General features: G+C 51.6%; 2 protein-coding genes across 5 annotated transcripts in view; both read left to right on the forward strand.

Annotated features, from left to right (window-relative positions):
- The first annotated feature begins 1,531 nt into the window (after positions 1-1,531).
- Positions 1,532-11,083, forward strand: Gbgt1 (globoside alpha-1,3-N-acetylgalactosaminyltransferase 1 (FORS blood group)). 4 transcript variants are annotated; one of them, XM_038338166.1, is made up of 7 exons: positions 1,532-1,743; positions 2,535-2,722; positions 3,223-3,285; positions 7,355-7,405; positions 7,490-7,525; positions 8,223-8,357; positions 9,824-11,083. In XM_038338166.1, exons 2-7 carry the CDS (start codon positions 2,652-2,654, stop codon positions 10,506-10,508), a joined length of 1,041 nt encoding a protein of 346 aa, XP_038194094.1. In that variant the 5' UTR covers positions 1,532-1,743; positions 2,535-2,651; the 3' UTR covers positions 10,509-11,083. The 4 variants fall into 4 exon arrangements, with proteins under 4 accessions (XP_038194094.1, XP_038194095.1, XP_038194096.1 ...); XM_038338167.1 differs by lacking the exon at positions 1,532-1,743 and adding an exon at positions 1,792-1,884; XM_038338168.1 differs by lacking the exon at positions 1,532-1,743 and adding an exon at positions 2,058-2,144.
- Positions 11,084-12,914: 1,831 nt separating this feature from the next.
- The window catches only part of Ralgds (ral guanine nucleotide dissociation stimulator), a 43,186-nt gene continuing 35,943 nt past the window's right edge, over positions 12,915-20,157 (forward strand). Inside the window, exon 1 of the mRNA XM_042055471.1 lies at positions 12,915-13,104. Coding sequence (XP_041911405.1) covers positions 13,087-13,104 — 18 coding nt within the window. The 5' untranslated portion in view covers positions 12,915-13,086. The remainder of the gene's footprint in view (positions 13,105-20,157) is intronic.

Genomic DNA, 20,157 nt, shown 5'->3' on the forward strand with positions numbered 1-20,157 from the left:
AGGTTTTCGGTGAAAACACAGCCCACTTACAATGATGGTCTAAGAAAGTGTATAAAGGTCTGAGGATGCGAAAGCTGAAGAACATCCTGAAGGTCTAAGAAAGTGATTTCAGATAATGAATAAATGTTTCAGATTGTCCCCCCTTTATGCCATTGTTATATTATGATTTCAATGGTTCAGGAAGCCTATATCACTCAGTGGTTCAGCCAGACCACCGCTGTGGTAGGTCTAAAGGCTGCTCACCAGCAGGTTGCCAGAAGGAGATGAGATACTTGTCCCTGTGACGCCTCAATGGACTTCTAAAGCACCTACCCCCTGCGCTTGCTTTCTCTATGCTCGAACAAGAAATTACTGTCCGCATTGGCCAGAGACTTATGGAGGCTGCCCTTACTAATCTTGTAGGAGACATGCTGCATATTCAGGTAGGCCTTCTATCTTTTATGCAAAATGGGGTATCTCTTATATCCTAATTAAGGACTCCCGGCACCCCAGATGGGAGGCAGGAGTCACTAGTGCACTTTACTATAGGATTTGTCACGGCTGCCCATCAGGCACGATCAAAATACAGAGGGTACAGCACTCCACTCTCTCAACCTCTAGTTATAGACACGGTAGGAGAAGTGGTCCAACAGTCAAAGGTTCTTACCTCCCTAACGTCTCGCATCTTGGACGGCACTGATCCTACCTCTGTCCTCATGGCCACTCCATCTCTGTTTCAGACCTTAACCTCTGCATATCAACTACTAAATAACACCCTACCTGACAGCTTTGGAGAACCCTGGTAGTGTCTCCCTCCCGGGTCAAACTCACACGACCACCATCCCTAGCCTTACCCATTGAACTATTAAGACTCTCATCTCGCTGCTCACTAACTTCTCTGAGCTGGAGGGCTGTGGCACAGAGCCAGCGCTACAAGCTGCTTTATGAGCCTGAGCAAATCCATAATCTCTTTCGAATCTGTTTTTCCTGCGCATGGTTTCTCCCCTTCTGTCCTCTCTCCTAGCAGAGTCCTCTGCATCCATCGTGTTTGGCCGATACTTGTTCAGACGTGTCAGTGGGTCCCTCCTGGGATCCTGTGGAGGACAAGGGCGGCCTTTCCTGGAACCGATAGGTCGAAGAAGGAAACATGGCCACACGACTGGACTGAGGACGAGACAGGGCCTCCGGGAGAGTCTGAGAGCCGAGGTCAGGTTCAGTGCTCCTGGTTCTCCTTTTCCTTGACTACCTGGAAGGAAGTTTCTCTCCAAAATCGTTTCTCACTTCTCTGCCTACACGCCGCCCTGTGTACCAGGACCTGCGATCCCTGCCTATGAATGAGCAGGAAGGGATTTAGAAGGCTAGAGAAGACACTGCGTGGTTTAAGCACTCTCCTCTTACAGGAAGCGTAGGACTGAGGCCTGTGGGCGGGGCTCGAGTGTGGTTCACCAGGCCGAAGGAGAGCATGGAGGGTGGGGGGCGTGAGTGGGTGGGTCTTGGGCTTTGCTCCGCCCCAGAGACCAGCTTTACCCGGCTCCGCCCCTTGTAGGGAAACAGTGAGCTCCGGGGAGTCGCGCAGTTTCTCTTTTCCGGGTTGGGACGCGTTCCTTTCTCCGTCCTAACGCCGGTCAGCCCAAAGGGAGTGATTCTGTACCTCCAGGGACAGTCTCACTGAGCCCTACTCTGCCCCACCCGGTCCTCGCACCGCACCCATCGCAGCGGCCGAGGAGGAGGTCCAGGAGCCAGTCCAAGTGGGCCAAAGTGCAGGTGCGCATCTCAGTCCCAGCCTCCTGGAATTGAATCCGCCTTGGACCGGCAGGGTTTGCTCCTGGCTCCTGGACTGAGGTCTGCGAAGCAGTTCTGTCCAGCTTGAGCCCCAGGCTAGTGTGGCGGGAAGTGGAGAGCTTGGTAGGAAAACTAAAGTCCCAGAGGGCGAGGGAGGGAACGGGTTTGTAGGAAAAATAGAGCGCGCGGAACCCTAGCCCCCTAGGACCCGAGATCTGGGAACTTTCTCCAATTTCCGGTCCACCACACTCAGTGGCCTGTAGCATCATCGTCTTCCGCTAACCCTTTGGCGGTGAAGAAACACCAGGCACCAGATCTTTGAGTGGAAAATGCAGAAGTGCTTTCTGCTGTATCCTACAGAACCCAGGCCTCGCCTCTCCCAGGTGACCAGGAATTGTTTGTTTTTTGAGACGGGGTTTCTCCGTCTTTGGAGCCAGTCCTGGAACTCGCTCTGTAGACCAGGCTGGCCTGGAACTCACAGAGATCCGCCTGCCTCTGCCTTCTGAGTTTTGGGATTAAAGGCGTGCGCCACCACTGCCCAGTGGCTGGGAATTGTTTTAGGAAAAATTCCAAGAACTAAAGTCACTGAGGATGCTGACCCAATCTGATCCTAGGTGGCCCTTTACTTACTTTTGCTGATGATGAGTCAGCCTACGGACAGACCACTCACTGTCTGGAGGAGACATCCTAGCTGCCACTGAGTACTGAGACTGGTTCCTTAGTGAGCCCGAGGTCAGCTGATGGAGGAATCTAACTGGAGCCATTCTTTACAGGAGTTGGGAGCTCAAGAGAGGCAGGTTCCGAGCCTGACAGACCTGGGAGGGAAGTGCCTGATTGGCCAAGGTCCTTGGGGTCGCTAAAGGTGCCTGGCTTCTGTACAGCACCCAGTGATGGCCCGCCAAAGACTGGCTCTGGGCCTGGCATTCTGCCTGCTGGCTAGCACAAGTCTCTGGCTCCTGTGGTGAGTTCCGGTTTGGAGTCTACTCCCTCCCTCTGCATGTCACCCCTAAACCTTGAATACTCATACAGTTTTCCAGGTCCCATCAACCTCTCGAGAGTCAGTATCCTCCAGCCCCAGTCAGACTACCTAGTATTATTGGGTTCTATGTTTTGCCTTGATTTGACTTCCTAGCCTTCCTTTAACTTTACACCTTTTCTGCCTAGACTGTCCTTCAAATGATGTTGATAAGGAACCCCTGTTGGTCTTGTGGGGCGCTACTGGCACTACATGTCTCCTATTTGTGTGTGGGACCTGGTGTCAAGGACATTAGCCATGAGTGAATAGCCATAGGGACAAACAGCTACACACTAGGCCCTGTGCCAGATACAGGTGTCCTCTGCTGCCAACACAGAGTGACAGGGTTTCCTCCCAAACGCACCACTGGAGGCCTTTACTCCTGATAAAATGCACCAAATCAGCCCCTGAGGCAGAGCACCATTGATGGGTACTTTTCTTTCTAGGGAATTTGCCAGGGACTGGCTGCCAGTCTCCTACGTGCCTTTTTACCTCCCCTGCCGAGACTCGTAAGTATGGGGCTAGAGGATTTGGGGGGCAGTGTGAGCTGAGTCTATTTGGAGAAACAGGAAAGCTTTTAGGATGACATCATCTGAGAGTTCAGCCTTCGAGCCTCCTTCTGCCCTCAGTGCTTGCACAGCTGTGGGTCTTGCTTCTTGCTTGCTGTGCCTGTTAGATGGGATGGTAGAGATGCCTTTCCTGGCTTCTGCGTATGAGTAGCCTAGTGTCCTGGTGCATAGAAAGGTGGTCAGTAAACAGCCCTGTTAGGAAGGAACCGCTTGCTTCATTTGTGTGGATGCAGGAAACCTAGTACCATTGGGCTAAAGCCTTCCACACATGGTGAACGTATTTGACAGCTAAAAGTGAAAAGATGGACTTCGTGAACTTTTGTGTTTTATAACAGCTAAAGAAAGATTAAGCATCTGGACTATAGGCTATTATTATTTATTCACTGGTTTGTTTGTTTGTTTGTTTTTGAGATGAGGCTTTGTGTGTGTGTGTGTGTGTGTGTGTGTGTAGCCCTGGGTGTCTTGGTACTTGCTCTGAAGACCAGGCTGGCCTTGAACTCAAAGATCCACCTGCCTCTGCCTCCTGAGTGCTGGGATTAAAGATGTGCACCACCAGCTGGCATAACACATTTTATCAAAAACAAAATATAGTAGTATTTTAGTCCTTATTCGGATGTTTATAACAGGATACCACAGTTCTGGCCCAAAGTCAAGGAGCTACATGTGCTGAATTTGTTGGTGACTATCTTGCTGGCAGAGTCCCAGGGCAGCACAGGGTGAGAGACAGAATGTATCTCTGTGTATATTTTTTTGGTCTTTTTGTCTTAATCCCTACCTGTCCTAGAACTCTCTAAGTCAGTCAGGCTAACCTTAAATTTACAGAGATCTGGCCTCCTGAGTGCTTGGGTTAAAGGTATGTACTACCAAACCTGGCTTTTATTATTAAAATTATATTTATTTATTTTTGGTTTGGTTTGGTTTTTGAGACAGGGTTTCTCTGTGTAGTCCTAGCTGTCCTGGAACCCACTCTGTAGACCATCCTGGCCTCAAACTCACAGAGATCCACCTGCCTCTGCCTCCTGAGTGCTGGGATTAAAGGAATGTGCCACCACTGCCCAACTTTTATTATTTTTAATGTGTATGGGTGTTCTGCCTACATGTATATTTATGCACCATGTACTTGGTGCCCTCAGAGGCCAGAAAAGAATGTCAGATCCCCTGAGACTGGAGTTGCAGGTGGATGTGAACCACCATGTATCTACTGTATATACTGGGACCTGAACCAGGTCCTCTGGAAAAACAGCCCTCTCTCCAGTTCCTATACAGGGTCTTATGTGGCTAGAGTGTCTGTATTAGTCACTCTTTTGTTGCTATGAAGAGACACCATGACCAAGACAACCCTTATAAAAGAAAGTATGAACCGGGGGGCTTGTTTACAATTTCATAAGTTAGTCCATTATCATCATGGTGGGGAGCTTGGCAGAACGCAAGTAGACATCTACATACAATCTGCAGAAAGAGAGACTGGGCCTGGCATGGGATTTTGGAACCTCAAACCTACCCCCACTGACATACTTACTCCAACAAGGCCATACTTACATAACCCAAATAGGGAAAGTTCTTATCAAACTACCATAGTGTCCTACTTAGGTTTCTATCTATTCCTGTAATAAAACATCATGACCAGCCGTGGTGGTGGCACACACCTTTAATCCTAGCATTTGGAAGGTAGAGGCAAGTAGATCTCTGTGAGTTCGAGGCCAGTCTGGTCTACAAAGCAAGTTCCAGGACAGTCAGAGCTGTCACATAGAGAAATCCTGTCTTAAAAAAAAAATTAAAAACAAAACATCATGACCAAAATTAGCTTGGGGAGGAAATGGTTTGTCGACTTACATGTCCCCATCATAGTCCATCAGGAAAGGAAAGGCAGGAACTTGGAGTTAGAAATTGAAACAGAGGCCATGGAGGAAACTTGTTTACTGACTTGTTCTTCAGGGCTTGCTCAGCCTGCTTGCTTGCTTGCTTGCTTGCTTTTTCTTCTTTCTTTCTTCCTTTCTCTTTCTTTCTTTCTTTCTTTCTTTCTTTCTTTCTTTCTTAATTTCTATTTCTTTTTTTCTTTTCATTCTTTTTGTTGTTGTTGTTTTTGAGACAGGCTTTCTCTATGTAGCCCTGGCTGTCCTAGAACTCGCTCTCTAGACTAGGCTGACCTTCAATTTAGAGATCCACCTGACTCTGCCTCCTGAGTGCTGGATTTAAAGGCGTGCGCCACCACTGCTCAGCCTATTTTCTTAGACCATCCACAGCCATCTGCCCAGTGATAAATCAGTCATTAATCAGGAAGAAGCCCCCACAGACCACTCTGATCGAGGCATTCTCTCAACTCAAGTTCCCTGTTCCAAGACGACCCAGGTTGTGTCAAATTAACTAAAAACCTAAGCACATTGGCCCTGAACCCTGTACATCTGAGGATGACTCTGAGCTCCTGATTTTCCTGCCTTCATCCTGAATGCTGAGATCACAGGCCTGTGCTTCCGTGCCAGGCTCATCTTTTATTTTATTAAAAATATGAAGTTCCTTTTTGATGAGTGTGTGCGAGGCTAAAGGCCAACCCCTTGGCCTCCTGTGCGGTAGACAGGCTATCTTCCCCTGAACTACACTCCCAGTTTCTGCTTCTATATTCTTGTGTGTCATTCCCAGTGGAGCTAGAGCACGTCTGGACTTGTGGGAAAAATGAAATCACTGTCGGGCTGCACAGAATGCTGGTCCTGGTGTGGCATCCTCTTCCTGATTCGGAACGCCTTTATTTTCTGAACAGGGACACGGTAAACAGAGTTTAGAGAGTGGCAAGCAAAGAGCTCAGGCAAATCGTGAAGGGACAGATACTGAGCAAGTTCCCTCAAGACTGTCGTGAGAATCTTTCTGGACTAAGCATTCTGACACTAGCAAGAGTGGAAAGGAGAAGATATGCCCCCCAGGGGACCAAAGCCAGCACAGCTCCCGAAAGGCTTCCATCCCAGACCCAGTGTGTAGTCTCCTTTTATACTCTAAAACTGTAAGGCCGGGCGGGCAAGCAAGCAAGATTTTGCAGAAGCATATGTGGCAGTCAGCAGGTGGTTAAGGGCAATGACTCGTTCTAGTTATTTCTCCAGGTCATCTCGTTTCTTTCAGGTAGCTATCCAGGTAGAGAGTGAGGTCATGCTCGGCAAATAAGCAGTATAAACAGTGCTTCAACTAAATCCCTACATCCCTAAATCTGCATCTAATAATTGGCCTTTTCTACCTTATTTTACTTCAAGAGGAGGTACCAAATTCATAGAGGCAGGAACAAGGCAGGCCCACAGGTAGCCACTGTTTGCTGGACCTGATTTTAGACTGACAAAGAAAACATCCTTGCCGGGTAGTGGTGGTGCACGCCTTTAATCCCACCACTTGGGAGGCAGAGGCAGGAGGATCTTTGTGAGTCCAAGGCCAGCCTGGTTTACAGAGGGAGTTCCAGGACAGGTTCTAAAACTACAGAGAAACCCTGTTTTGAAAAAAAAAGGAAAGGGAGGGAGGGAGGGAGAGAGGGAGGGAGGGAGAGAGAGAAAGGAAAGAAAGAAAGAGAGAGAGAGAGAGAGAGAGAGAGAGAGAGAGAGAGAAAGAAAGTTATTTATTGGCACAGGTATTAGTGATGATTGTGCAACGATGCCAGTGAGCTGTGCACTTGGGAATGATTGACGTAGGACCCGTGAGAGGGCTCAGTCAGTAAAGCACTTTCCTTGCAAGTTCAGTCTCCAGTGCCTTTGAAAACAGTGGGTATGATGGTGTGGACTCCCTTACAGTCCCCATGCAGAGGAGGTGGAGCCAGGTAGATTGCTAGGGCAGCTGCTAGCCAGCCTAACCTATTAGGCAGGTTCCAAGTCAGCAAGAGACCTTGTCTCAAGGAAAAGGTAAGGGAACCCTCCCTCAAGCCCACATGCATCATCTCAGGTGTTTTCCTTTTCCCCAAGTGCCTCTCTTTCTCTTAACCTTCATGTTTAAGCGTATATTAAAATGTCCTGAACAAATGCCACTCTGTCTTTGTCACCAGCAACATGAAGCTGCAGTTTAGGCAGGAGAAGTTGTTCCAGCCCGTGACACAGTAAGTCTACCGTTTCTCCCTAGATTCTGGCCCCAGGAGCGGGGACTGCCTTCCCTTCCTCACACTGACCCTTCCTGATTACAGGTTCCAGTACCCTCAGCCTAAGCTGCTAGAACACAGGTAGGTGTCAGGGAATGGCCTGGTAGCGGCAGGGAGGGGAGCCAGAGAGAGCCAATGAGGCCATAGGATGGTGGTGGTACCGATAGTAAAGGGGACCTGGGCGCCAGAGCGTCAGGGAGCTGAGTTCCACCTGCCACTAGCTGTGTGACCCTAGGCAGTTGGCTATCTACTCTGAGCTTTACCTTTTGTGGAGATCATAACATTACCTACTTTATAGGAGATTGGAGCAGTAGACAGGGGTACCGTGGCATATACCTTGGATACGGGCTTGTCCCCAGTGGCTTAGGCTGTCACCCTATGGGCACCCCCTGGTCTGCGGTGGGAGTGCTCTAGAATAATAGTTCTCAACCTTCCTATCGCTGAGACCCTTTACTACAGTTCCTTGTGTTGTGGTGACCTCCAACCATAAAATTATTTTGTTGCTACTTCATAACTGTAATTTTGCTACTGTTAAAGATTGTAATATAAATATCCAATATGCAGCCCCCAACCCCAAAGGGGTCATGATTCATGGTTGAGAACCACTGCTTTAGACACAGTGTCCGTGCCAACTCCTAGACTTCCCGGCCCTAGCAGGAGATAACTGTTTTATTATCCCCACTTTCACATGGGGAAACTGAGACCCAGTAACTGGGCCACGAGCTACCCAGGCTTCTGAACAGGAAGGCTTCCATGGCCTGAGCCTCCCCCATGCCAGACCCACAGAGCTGCTGACGCTTACCCCCTGGTTGGCACCTATCATCTCCGAGGGAACCTTCGACCCAGAGCTTCTGCAGAATATGTACCAGCCATTGAACCTGACCATTGGAGTCACCGTGTTCGCCGTGGGGAAGTGAGTAGTGGGTTAGGCAGAGGTGGGGCTGCGTCTCCTTGAGCCACTGGGGTTTGTGGTCTAGAGAGGCCAGTCTGGCCGAGTGCTGGGCAATGATGTGGGGGAGCTTTCTTTCTTTCTTTTTTTTTTTTTCAAGACGGGGTTTCTCTGTAGCTTTGGAGCCTGTCCTGGAACTCACTCTTGTAGACCAGGTTGGCCTCGAACTCACAGAGATCCACCTGCTTCTGCCTCCCGAGTGTTGGGATTAAAGATGTGCGCCACTACTGCCCGGCATGGGGGAGCTTTCTCTGATGTAGGGCCTCACCTGCCATAGGGAGGGAGGCGTGAGAAGCCTGGGTGAGGAATAGTGGAGTATGGGAAGGAGACTTTTCCTCCCTGTCTCTCCTGGTCCCTACTTTGCCTTCCCTTTAAGTCCACCTGCCCTAGGACTTAAAGTACTGGCCAGATGACAAGTGGACCTCAGAGGTCAGGTGACCCCTAAGGATGGAGCCATGTCATCCACTGTGCTATATGTCCCCAGAGTCTGTCGTCCACCTTCGCTGGATTGTGTTCCATTTGCTTTTCAGTGACTGTCATCCTCCTGGTGCTCAGTATTTGTGCATGTAAAATGGTCATGTTTCTGAGCAGATTGTTAATGCTAAGATCAAAGATCACGGGAATACCTAACAGAGCAGTTTGGATTTAGTAAATGCCCTTATCTCTAAGCCCGATGACCTAGGTTTGATCCCCAGAACCCATTCATGGTGGAAGGTGAGAATTGACTCCTGAAAGTTGTTCTCTGACCTCCAGAGGCACACCATGGCATGCATGCATGCACACAAATTTTTTTTTTTAATTTTAAAGAAGCACAGTAGACACTGGGGAGGACAGCTCAGTTGGTAAAGGACTTTTCATGCAAACACGACCTGTGTTCTATTCCCAAAACCCACATAAGAAAGCCAGACCCCACAGCGCATGCCTATAGTCCCAGCCCCAGGGATACAGATAGGAACACCACTGAGGCTTGCTGCCTGGCCAGCCTTGCCAGATTGCTGAGGTCCAGATTCATTAAGACCTCGTCTCAAAAAAATAAGGTGGCAAGCAACTGAGGAAGATGTTCGACCTCTGGTACACATGTGTGCATAAACACACACACACACACATACAGACATATGGATGGTTAAGGATCTGTCTCAAATGGTTGTCATCCACTTGGGCCAGCAGTCTCTCCCAGTATAGATTTTAAAATTTGTGTAGACTTTAATAATTACAAATCTTAATCTAAAACTCTGAAGCAGGGCTTTTCGATGAGGGGTATTCAGCTTTGACAAGGAGTATGGGAGTTTGACAGATGAGGACACCAAGGTAAGCCCTGAATAACTTCTTGGGGTGAAGAACTAGAATCTAGACTTTAGCACGCACTGGGGACCCGGGCAGTGGCGGACAGCATCACTATCATCCCCAGTTGACAGAACTGTCATCCCTAGGTACACCTACTTCATTCGACCCTTCCTGGAGTCAGCTGAAGAGTTCTTTATGCGTGGGTACCAAGTACACTACTACCTCTTCACCCATGACCCTGCAGCCGTTCCCAGAGTCCTCCTGGGCCCTGGGCGCCTCCTCAGCATCATCCCCATCCAGGGTCACTCCCGGTGGGAGGAGATCTCCATGCGCCGGATGGAGACCATCAGCAAACACATTGCCGAGAGGGCTCACAAAGAGGTGGATTACCTCTTCTGTCTTGATGTGGATATGGTCTTCCGTAACCCATGGGGTCCCGAGACTTTGGGGGATCTAGTGGCTGCCATTCACCCAGGCTACTTTGCTGTACCTCGCCAGCAATTCCCTTACGAACGCAGGCGAGTTTCTGCTGCCTTTGTGGCAGACAGTGAGGGGGACTTCTATTATGGTGGGGCAGTCTTTGGGGGACGAGTTGCCCGGGTGTATGAGTTTACCAGGGGCTGCCACATGGCCATCCTGGCGGACAAAGCCAACGGCATAATGGCAGCCTGGCAGGAGGAGAGCCACCTGAACCGCCGTTTCATCTGGCACAAGCCATCTACATTGCTGTCTCCGGAGTACCTCTGGGATGACAGGAAGCCTCAGCCCCCGAGCCTGAAGCTGATCCGATTCTCCACGGTGGAAAAGGATACCAACTGGCTGAGGAGCTGACAGTGGAGCTGAGACCCACCCAAAGCCCAGCCCCGCCCACCTCAGTCTACCAGGGGAGTCCAACCAGGAAGATAGCTGGAGAGGAAGTGTAAACTGTGAGGGGCTGTGCACCCACAGTCATACATTGTTCCAACACGAGTGGTTGAACAAGAGGGAGATAGGGCCTGGCAGGCCTCACATCTACCCAAGGCATGGATGTGTCTTTCCAGGACTGGCCCTGGCATTCAGCCCCATTCGAAGTGCCTGGTGGCCTGCTTCTGCCCTCACTTATTACACGCTGCTTTTGAGTTTTGTTTTAATCTGCGGTCTTGGGGATCAAACTGGGGCCATGCACGCTGAATGGAAGTGCTCCTCCCCTGAGCCCCGGCCTGCTGCCTTGAATCTGCACTGTGATATCCTCATCCCGAGTACCGTGCTGTTCTCCCAGCCACATGTGTTCTTCATTCCGGATCCCAGAGCTAGCTGTGAAGCGGACCAGGCTTAGGTTACTTCTGGTCACCTTTATCCCTCACTCTCAGGGACTAGATGTCTGTTTGTGGTGGCTTCCAATAAAGATGGTGTGATCTCGGTCCTGATCGAGTTTTCCCTGCACAGTGGACTGTTTTGCCAGTCAGGATAGTTCTGGGGGACACAAGTGGACTGAATTTCAAACAGTTCATGTTGGGAGAGGGTGGTTAATGGTTATTCCGGGAGACTGAGCCAAAGCTGGCTGCTTCCACAGACCTTGTTCATCCCAGTTCTGGGAGCCTGGGTGAGGTGGGGTCCTGTGGACAGCTGTGCCACACCTAGAGAGCAGCGGTGCTTATCAGCTTTATTGTCTGTTCAGTCCCTGGACATATAGGAGGTGTGCTTGTGGTCCCCTCTGTATCCATGACCACTATGCCTGTGGGAGGCCACCGGTGGGTATGGGGCTTCAGGATGGTGGGATAAATAGGCCAGGTTCAGAGGATGTTAACAGCCTGGGCCCAGAGGACCCTCAGAGGCCCATAGAGGCAAGGCAGAGATGAAATTAGACACTGGATGAGAGCTTGGTGACCTAATAACACACTTCCCTAGGCAGCAGTATCTTCTCCATGGAAGGAAGCAACATGGTGGGTTGGGGTACACTCTGAAGTCATGCAGACACCCCATAACCCACCCATCCCCTGCAAAGGTGGAGGCCATCTTGAGCCTGTTTTTCTTTTCTTTCTTTTTTTTTTTTTTTGTGAGTTTATTATGCATACAATGTTCTGCCTGCATATCTGCCTGCAGGCCAGCAGAGGGTACCATATTTCGTTATAGATGGTTGGGAGCCATCATGTGGTTGCTGGGAATTGAACTCAGGACCTCTGGAAGAGCAGCCTGTGCTCTTAACCGCTGAGCCATCTCTCCAGCCCCCTTGAGCCTGTTTTTCTATACTTTGTTATTGATCTGCCAAGCAGAAGAACCCCTGGGGCTTCTAGACAGTGAAGCTGTAATAGACCCTAGCCTCTGCCTTTGGGTCCTTGGTGGTAAGCATCTGCCTGAGGTTGCCAGGCATCAGAGTGGTCCTGAAGCAGAGCTTTGGGAAGAGGGCAGGCTCTACCTTCAAGGAATTGCTCTTTGAACGGGGGGGGGGGGGGGGGGGGGGAGGGGGGAAGGGTGAACATGGAAGAGCAGCAAGCATTCTTACCAGCTGAACCATCTCTCCGATTTCTAAAACAAGGCTTAATCCTGCGTGTCCAACAGCTCCTTAGTAGCAGTGACTCCCCACACCCCAACACCTGCTCACCCCCAGATACAAGGCGCTCTTTTTTTTAGGCTCCCTCCTAATCCTCACACAAGCGAAGGAAAACCTGGACGTAGAAAGGAAGGGATAGGAGAGATAGAGGTCCGGGGAAGGACCTGATCTTCTGGCCAGTCTCAGAGTCTATTGACACCAGCCACCCACCGAGCTGAGTCCTGCAGGTGGCGTGGGGGTACCTGCGTGACAAAGTGTCCAGGCTCTCCAAGTCTACCCAGCTTCAGCACCCGTGACGGTGATTCTAAACCCTGCCAGGAGGGGAGTACTGCGTAGACTACTGGGCTGAGGGACGCGACAGACCAGTTCTCCGGAGCACAAGGCGCGCGGTACGCGCGCGCGGCGAGGCGGGGTAACGTGCGCGCGCCTGCCGGCACCGCGTGCGCGCTTGGCCGACCTCCCTGCGCCCTGGTCCATTCGCGTGCCGTGCGCCCCGCGAGAAGGCAGGCCGAGCGCGTTCCCGAGCTCGCGCGTCCCCGAGCTCGCGCGCCGTGGCCCGCCCCTCGCACCTGCGGGCGGGTTGGGCGGGACCGGGGCGGGGCCGCGCTCTCCCCGCCCACCCGTCCCGAGTCCCGGGAGCTCCGGCGGAACCGAGCAGCGAGGCCTCAACGGCCGGGACCCTGGCGAGGAAAGGCGCGGCGCAGACAATGGGAGCGGCATTGGCGAGGGCCGCGGAGCCCCGGGCCTGGCGGGGACCGGAGGCCGCGCCATGAGCTCCGCAGCCGGACGCCCCGCTGCGCTGCGCGCGGGCCGAGGCGAGCGGCCTCTGCGAGCCCTGGGCCGCGCCCTGGGGCTGGCGATGAGCTGCCGAGGCTGAGGATGATGGTAGATTGCCAGGTGAGTCGGCTGGGGGCCCTGCAGCCGTGGGTGTGGACGAGGCCCGCACACACCCGGAGAGCGAGCCGGGCCGCGTCCATGCAGAGTGTGCACTTATGCTGTTCCGCGTCCTACCTGTCTTAATACAATCGGGAAACTGAGGTCTGGAAAGAAGCACGCCAGGTGGGCGGGGACCAGCGGAGAAGGGAAGGCTTCCGGCCTCATCGGTCAGGGCTCAACCCTAGCGTGGGGTTTCCTTTGGGAATGAGAGTCTCCTGAAGTCCCGGGGAACACTGGCCAACCCTCCATATGGAGCCCACTCAGGCACGAGCGCACACCTCTGCTCACTCTAGAAAGATCCTACAGACTTCCTAGGTTTCAGAGGAGGGCGGGACAGTGAAGAGGTGGTGAGATGGGAGAACGAAGAGGCAGGAGGCAGCTCTGTCTTAGGGCTGAAGCGTCCAGTCTCCTAGCAACATTGGGGGTGCCCATTGTACGGGAGGCGCTGATGGGCAGACGATGATGTTAGGATTCCCAGGGTCTGCTTGACAGAGGCCATCCTCAGACCAGCCTGGAGGGCAGGGCGAAGACCGCTAGTGTGGAGGGGCCTGCAGAGAAGACCTCACTTTCCTCCTTTGCAGATTGGGGTGCTTGGTTTTTGTGAATCTTCCAAGATCCCACGGGCTTGTGGAGTGTCTGTTGGCTTTGGTTCTCCTTCAGTGACCCATTACCCATAAAGGCTATAGGAAAATGCCTCCCTCCTCCGCCCCCCCCCCCGACTTCCTGAACAGAGAACAAGCAGCCCGAGGGTTTGGATGACTTAAAGGCTGGAGTAATGCAGAAGGCGGCAAAAATCTAGACCATTCCTCTAGGGTCCAGGGACAAGACCGCCCTCATTGGAGTATGTGGTCCTTATTTGGAATTGGGGTCAAGTTATTGCCTAGATTCAAAGAGGAGGCCTCCTGAGTAAGCCAGAGCCCCAAGGCCGTCAGAGGGAAAGAGGGGGCGAAGTGAGGCTTCTGAGGTCTTTGTGGTAACTCCTGGAACCTACAGGTCCTGTTTCTCTGCCCAGCTGGGGCCTGGGAGACCTGCTACCTTGACAACATGCAAACAAAAGGTTGTGTTTTGTTTTCTGGGTTTCTTGCCTGGGGCTGTGGTGCTGGTACTGGCCACCGGGGGGCAGCAGTGTCTGTGTCCTCAATGGAGTAACTAGAACCTGGGGACTGAGTTCCCAGAGTCATTCTGGGGGTGTTGTCTGTCCCAGTCTTCCAGGTTTCCCCCATCACTAGCATCCTCAGGGTGAGCTGAGGGTAAGGGCTCCAGCTTCCTCTTGTCCTTTCACTTAGTAGTGCCTTGCACGCCTGAACTCCAACCAGTGATTGCCTTGCTCCTGGGTGTGGCTCGTAAAGTGATGGCTATAGGCCCTGCCCTCTGGGACCGCCTAAGTATGCAGGAGGAGAAGCAGAGGTTCTGCTTGTCCTGCAGGGTGTAACAGCCTGTCCATAACTCACAGCTAACCACCCTCAGGCCTTGGTAATAATTCATTTGGGTTTGGGTTACTGCACCTAGGCTGGTTCAGCTGGGAAAAGCCACGTCAGAGCTCCTTCCAATGCGATTGGCAGGATGCAGTAGGGCCTTAGACCTCAGTCCCACGTGATCACGAGAGCCCTCTGTAGGACAGCCCATAACATCAGGACTCTGAGTCGAGCAGGGACGACAGAGGATCAGGAGGAAGCACAAGCGAAGGCCACTGAGACAGCAGTCAGTCGTTTTCTCAACAGAATACTGGTGGTGGGTGACCTTGTAGCTGCAGTGTTTGTTGACTGGAGGTGTTGGAGGTCTACCGATACATAGGCAGAGCGGAAGACTAACATGCAGGCCTCTGGGAGCTTTATGCCAGCGTGGCATTATCTTATTTTGCTTACTTGCCAACCACCCAGTGTGTAGACGGGGAAATGAGACTGTCCTTAGAACACTGCCCCAGGACCAGGCTTGTCTGGGTTTGTATTCCTTGCCGTTTCCCATCCCCACCCATAATTCTTCTCCCTCTTAAGTTTGTGCTTTAGTCACAGATGACATCAACGCTCAAGTGTTACGGGTGTCATCTTACATACATACGGTCAAGTAGATGCCAGAACGAGCCCCCGTTGTGCTCACAGAGAGACTAGACTGGCCCTGAGAGGCACAGCAGCTACCCAGGAAAACGCAAGGGTGACCCACATGGCCTTAAACATCTAGAGCTTCAAGGACTAGGGCTATAGAGACACGGAGGCTGGTTGTCCCAGCATTCAGGGTGGCTGTGAGCAGCAGGAATCTCCCGTTTTCGCCTACCATTACTTTCCCTGTTGCCCATTGCCCCCCCCCACTGCTGTCACTTGATTTTTTTTCTTTTTCCATTTTCATGTATGTGTGTTATGCATATATGTGGAGGCATGTATTTTGTTTGTTTATTTGTTTGGTTTTAATGGGGGTTTTTTGTTTGTTTTTGAGACAAGGTCTCTCTACATAGCCCTGGCTATCCTGGAACTCACTATGTAGACCCTGGCTGGCTTCAAACTCAGAGATTCTCCTTCTGATTGCCAGGATTAAAAGTGTGTGCCAGTACACCAGCTTGGACACGTGTTTGCACATGGGTAGGCACGTGTGTATGGTAGGTGTTGTTTTCATTGAGGCAGGTCTCCATTACTGTGACTGGTCTTGCTAGCTAGCTTGCTCTGGAGAGGCTGCCTCACCTTTAGAGGCTAGATTTATAGACAGGTTGCCATGCCCACCAGACATTTGCCTGTGTCCTGGAGATCCAAATCCAGTCCTGGCCTGGATTTTTAGCCATCTCCCCAGCTCCTGACTTTTATGGACGTCTGAGCTTGGTGAAGTAGCAGAGGTGGAGGTCCATTCACCCATTTGCTTGTACCTCTTGCAAGCCAGGCCACACCAAAGACAGGAAGAGCATAGTTTTAGTTTATTTGTTTTAATAAATAAAGCTTGCCTGAAGGTCAGATGGTAAAACTAAGCCACTAGAGGCCAGACAGTGGTGTCATACACCTTTAATCCCAGGATTTGGGAGACAGAGGCAGATGGATCTCTGTGAGTTCCAGGCACCCTGGACTACACAAGATCAATACAGAAAAGATTCAGGTGGTGGTGGCTCCCACTTTTAATCCCAGCACTAAAGGGAAATATAAGATGGGAGGGACAGAGGCTCAGTTCTGTCTGCAGTCGCCCAGCCTTGGTAGAGTTGACTTCTCTAGTGGCTTGGCTGTTTTGCTTCTCTGGTCTTCAGCTTGAACCCCAGTATCTGTCTCTGGGTTTTTATTATTTGTGCCACAGAAGAGCAGTGCAGAAAGCAGTCTTCTGGGAGATGTCCCGAGGGTAGGCGTGACAGTGACAAGGAGGGTGACAGGCTTGGCTGGTATGTTGTGTTAGTGTCCTGCAGCTGCTCTAACAAGATGCCATGTACTGGATGACCCTGCACAACAGAAACGTGATCTCATGGTTCTGGGGGCCAGAAGCTTAAAATCAAGGCATCCGCACCACTGAGTCTTCTCCTAAGGTTGCAGGAGTGTGTCTTTCTTTTCTCGTCAGCTTCTGGCATGGCTATTGGCCTTAGCTTTAGATCCTCCTAAACGTGTCACTCCAAAGCCCTCTGCCTCTGTGTGTCTATGTCTAGTTGTTGCCATTACTGTAAGGATATTGGGTTAGGATGGGCCCTGACCTTAGTGCATGCCAGTCTAACCTCACATTGACTGTATCAAGGTCGTTAGGTAGGACAAAACTTAACCTGTGATGAGGTCATAGTAAAGGCCAGATTCCCTCAAGTATTAGGGGAGCAGCTGGAGGCATGAGGCTTAGAGGCTGCCAGTGGTAGCACCAGCAGGTGGCACTGTGACTTCTGGTGTCCCCACTTCCGTCCAGCATTGTATTGCATTGCATTGCACTGCACTGAGTTTCCACAAAGGGCTCATCTGGTTGCCAGGAGACCAAAGCAAACTGTAAAAAGGTCAGGAGTCACATCATTGATGACACACACTGAAGGAAACCAGAATCAAACTAAGCAGGTAGCTCGTAGCTGTTAAGGAGGACACCTGAGCTCACCCCGCCCCCCCTCACACCCACCCACACACACATGCACACACCTTCAGGCCAGCGCTTTGCTTCTCTTCTTCGCCAGCAAGTTGCCCTGGCCTAGCTGCAGCTTCCAGACAACTCCAGTTACCACAGGTCACAAGAGCCAGGCTGGAAGGCTTCAGGACTACCCATGGACTGCCCAAGCAGTACAGGCCTGGAAGGGATCTTTTTTTTTTTTTTTTTTTTTTTTTTTTTTTTTTTTTTTTTTTTTTTTTTTTTTTTTAGTTTTTCGAGATAGGGTTTCTCTGAAGCTTTAGATACTGTCCTGGAGCTAGCCCTTGTAGACCAGGCTGGTCTCGAACTCACAGAGATCCGCCTGCCTCTGCCTCCTGAGTGCTGGGATTAAAGGCGTGCGCCACCACCGCCCGGCCTGGAAGGGATCTTGCCTCAGCGATTTCACTATCCCACAAGGAGGTGTGCTCCGGGCAGGTCACACTGTGGTCTTCTTAAATGCCCTTGGTATGCAGGTTGTTAGGACAATGTGGAATGGGCTCCAGGCGACACTGGTGAGGTGGGACAGAGTGTCTGGAGAGGAGGCCATTTCTCACTTTCACCTTTCTTTGGCCACACCCCTGTTTGAATGCTACTGGGTCCAGTCTCAGCCCTGAGCTCATAGTAAGTGGCCCACTGACCCAGGTAGTTAACACAGTTGTTAATGGAGAACTGCGTGCATGTGGTCTCAGGTGGGGAGCGCCTCAGCTTGTTGCTGAACAAGTTATAACACAGGGCAGGTATATGGGGCCTGCAGCTGGTCTGATGGGAGACGGTGTGACTGAGGTCTCAGTACCTGGTTTCAGCTCCAATCTGCCATCCAAAAGTATGGCGGGTGAGGATCCCATGCCAGGAAGGAACTGTGCTCTTCAGGGGGCGTACTGGGGAGTCCTGACACCCGCATACACTGTTGGTCCCTTGAATCTGCACTGTAGCAGCTCAGAGCTCTCTGAGGGGGAGGGTTGGCAGGGTGTGGGGACAACCCCTAGCTGGGTAATGGCAAGCCCCAGGTGACACTCCTTTGCAGACAAGCCAGGGAGGGGCCAGGCGCCCGCTGGAGCCGAGACTGCCTTTCAATTACACAGGGCTTGCAGTGGTCAGAGCCCTGGCTGGGCGGGAAGGCCCTGAGGTGGTGATTAGCAGGAATGGAGATGTAAACAAATTAAACAGTTTTTTCATTCCTCTAATGCTAATGAGAGCCTCAGTTCTGCTTTCTGGGTTTTGCTGGGGTTCAAGCCTCAAAAGAATCCTCTGTCTTAGAGGATCACAGTGATCCTTTCCTATAACCCCAGCTGAGGCAGGAGGATTATGAGCTCAAGGTCATCCTGAGGTGTGTCGTGAGGTTCGTGTCTCAAAATAAATAAACAATGAACTCAGAGGAGTCTCATCGGTTTGGATAGGTGGCTTCCTTGTAGGTGGGGTGGGTTTGGGGTAGCCGCCAGGTCCCCTTACAGGTAGCTAAGCCAGCCTGAGGAGATAGAGATGGATTGTGGCATTCCCCCTAAAAAATGACAAGCCCCAGAAGAAGAGAGAGTTCCCATGGCAACCTAGCACAGTTGCTTGGCAACTGCAGTCCCCCAAAATACCTGCAGGAAGGCTCCCAGCTAGGGGCTTTCCCACAGCCTATGTGTGGCCCTTAGTTCTGAGTTTGCTTGGGTACCTCTCATGGTTGATCCACCCACACCCTCTGCACAGGACCTAGCAGCCCTCGCCCCCTGGATCCTTCCTGAGGGAAACCCCAGTTCACTCCCTCTTCTCATCACCCCAAGCTGCAGCTGCCAAGCATCAGGCCATCCCCTAGCAACAGAGGCCATTTCCTGGATACCTGAGTGACAGCTGGGCAGTGGTGGAATGTCAGTGCCAGGCATACAGGAGCCCCTGTAATACAAGACTGTGGTTCTAAGCTAGCTAACTAGCTGGGCGACCCCACCATACTTTTCCTTCCTGACCTGTTTCTCCATCTGTGGCTCATCAGCCCCTTTGCCTGTGAGTTCATTCTATACATAAACACTACCCCATGAGTTACGTGGGGATTTACATGGGAAGTGAGAAGTTGGGCCCAGGGCTTCTACTTGTCTGAGTCCATCTAAGCTGGCAGATTTCAGGGCTTCAGGTGAGGCTTTGGATACACTGACTGTGGAGCTGGACCCCAGGCTTGAATCCCAGCTTGAGGCGTAGTCCTGGATATCCTGACATGATTGCTAAGCCAGTCTGTTTTTCATTTCTGTTTTTTTGAGAAAGATATGCCCATGTAGACCAGGCTGGCCTTGAACTCACAGAGATGTGCCTCCCAAGTGCTGGGTTCAAAGATGTGTGCCACCATCCTTCAGAATCCATCTGTGTCCTCTTCTCCTTTCCTTTCTGCAAGAGAATTCCTACTCCCGCCTTCCCTGCAAGGGACTGTGTGGCTGTGCATTCCCTTAGGTGGTGTGTTCACTTGTGGAGCCCAACCCTGTGCTTGAAGGCTGCCCAAGGACACAGTCAAAGAAGAGGCCTCTGACCACCTGGAGTGGCCTGACAGCACAGCAGAGAAGGCAGGATGGGCTAGATGGGTAGGGTGAACTTTAGAATAGGGTGGATGTGAGGATATGACCTCCAGACTTTCTGACTGGGTGCGGCAGTGAGATGTTGGTGACTCCCTGCCCCAGAAGGGAGCCAGACTCGCCCATTCTCCTGCTTGATAAGCTTGGGCTGCAGCCTGTTCTTGGATCTGTTAGACCAGAGGGGTGTGTACAACTTCCACAGTTGGGAGGCTCCTGTGATGTCATCTGCTGTACGCTGGACACGCTTGCTGTGTTTACATGAGGGACAGAGGCAAGAATTTGGTTTGCCCAAGGGGAGAGGCAAGAATGGGGTAAACAGTGGCCAGGATTGTCCTATTTATGCCTTCCCAGCATGGAGGGTGTAGAAACCAGAGGCTGAAGCCCAAACCCACCTCTGCCTGGGCACCGTACTTTC

This window comes from Arvicola amphibius, chromosome 7 (assembly GCF_903992535.2).
Source record: "Arvicola amphibius chromosome 7, mArvAmp1.2, whole genome shotgun sequence".
Taxonomy (NCBI): Eukaryota; Metazoa; Chordata; class Mammalia; order Rodentia; family Cricetidae; genus Arvicola; species Arvicola amphibius.

Excerpts from the sequence above, each read along its gene's own strand:
- Gbgt1 (XM_038338166.1), top strand. The coding sequence starts at position 2,652 with ATGGCCCGCCAAAGACTGGCTCTGGGCCTGGCATTCTGCCTGCTGGCT. Across the intron at positions 3,286-7,354 it reads TACCTCCCCTGCCGAGACTC|CAACATGAAGCTGCAGTTTA; the intron begins GTAAGTATGGGG and ends CTTTGTCACCAG. Across the intron at positions 8,358-9,823 it reads ACCGTGTTCGCCGTGGGGAA|GTACACCTACTTCATTCGAC; the intron begins GTGAGTAGTGGG and ends TGTCATCCCTAG.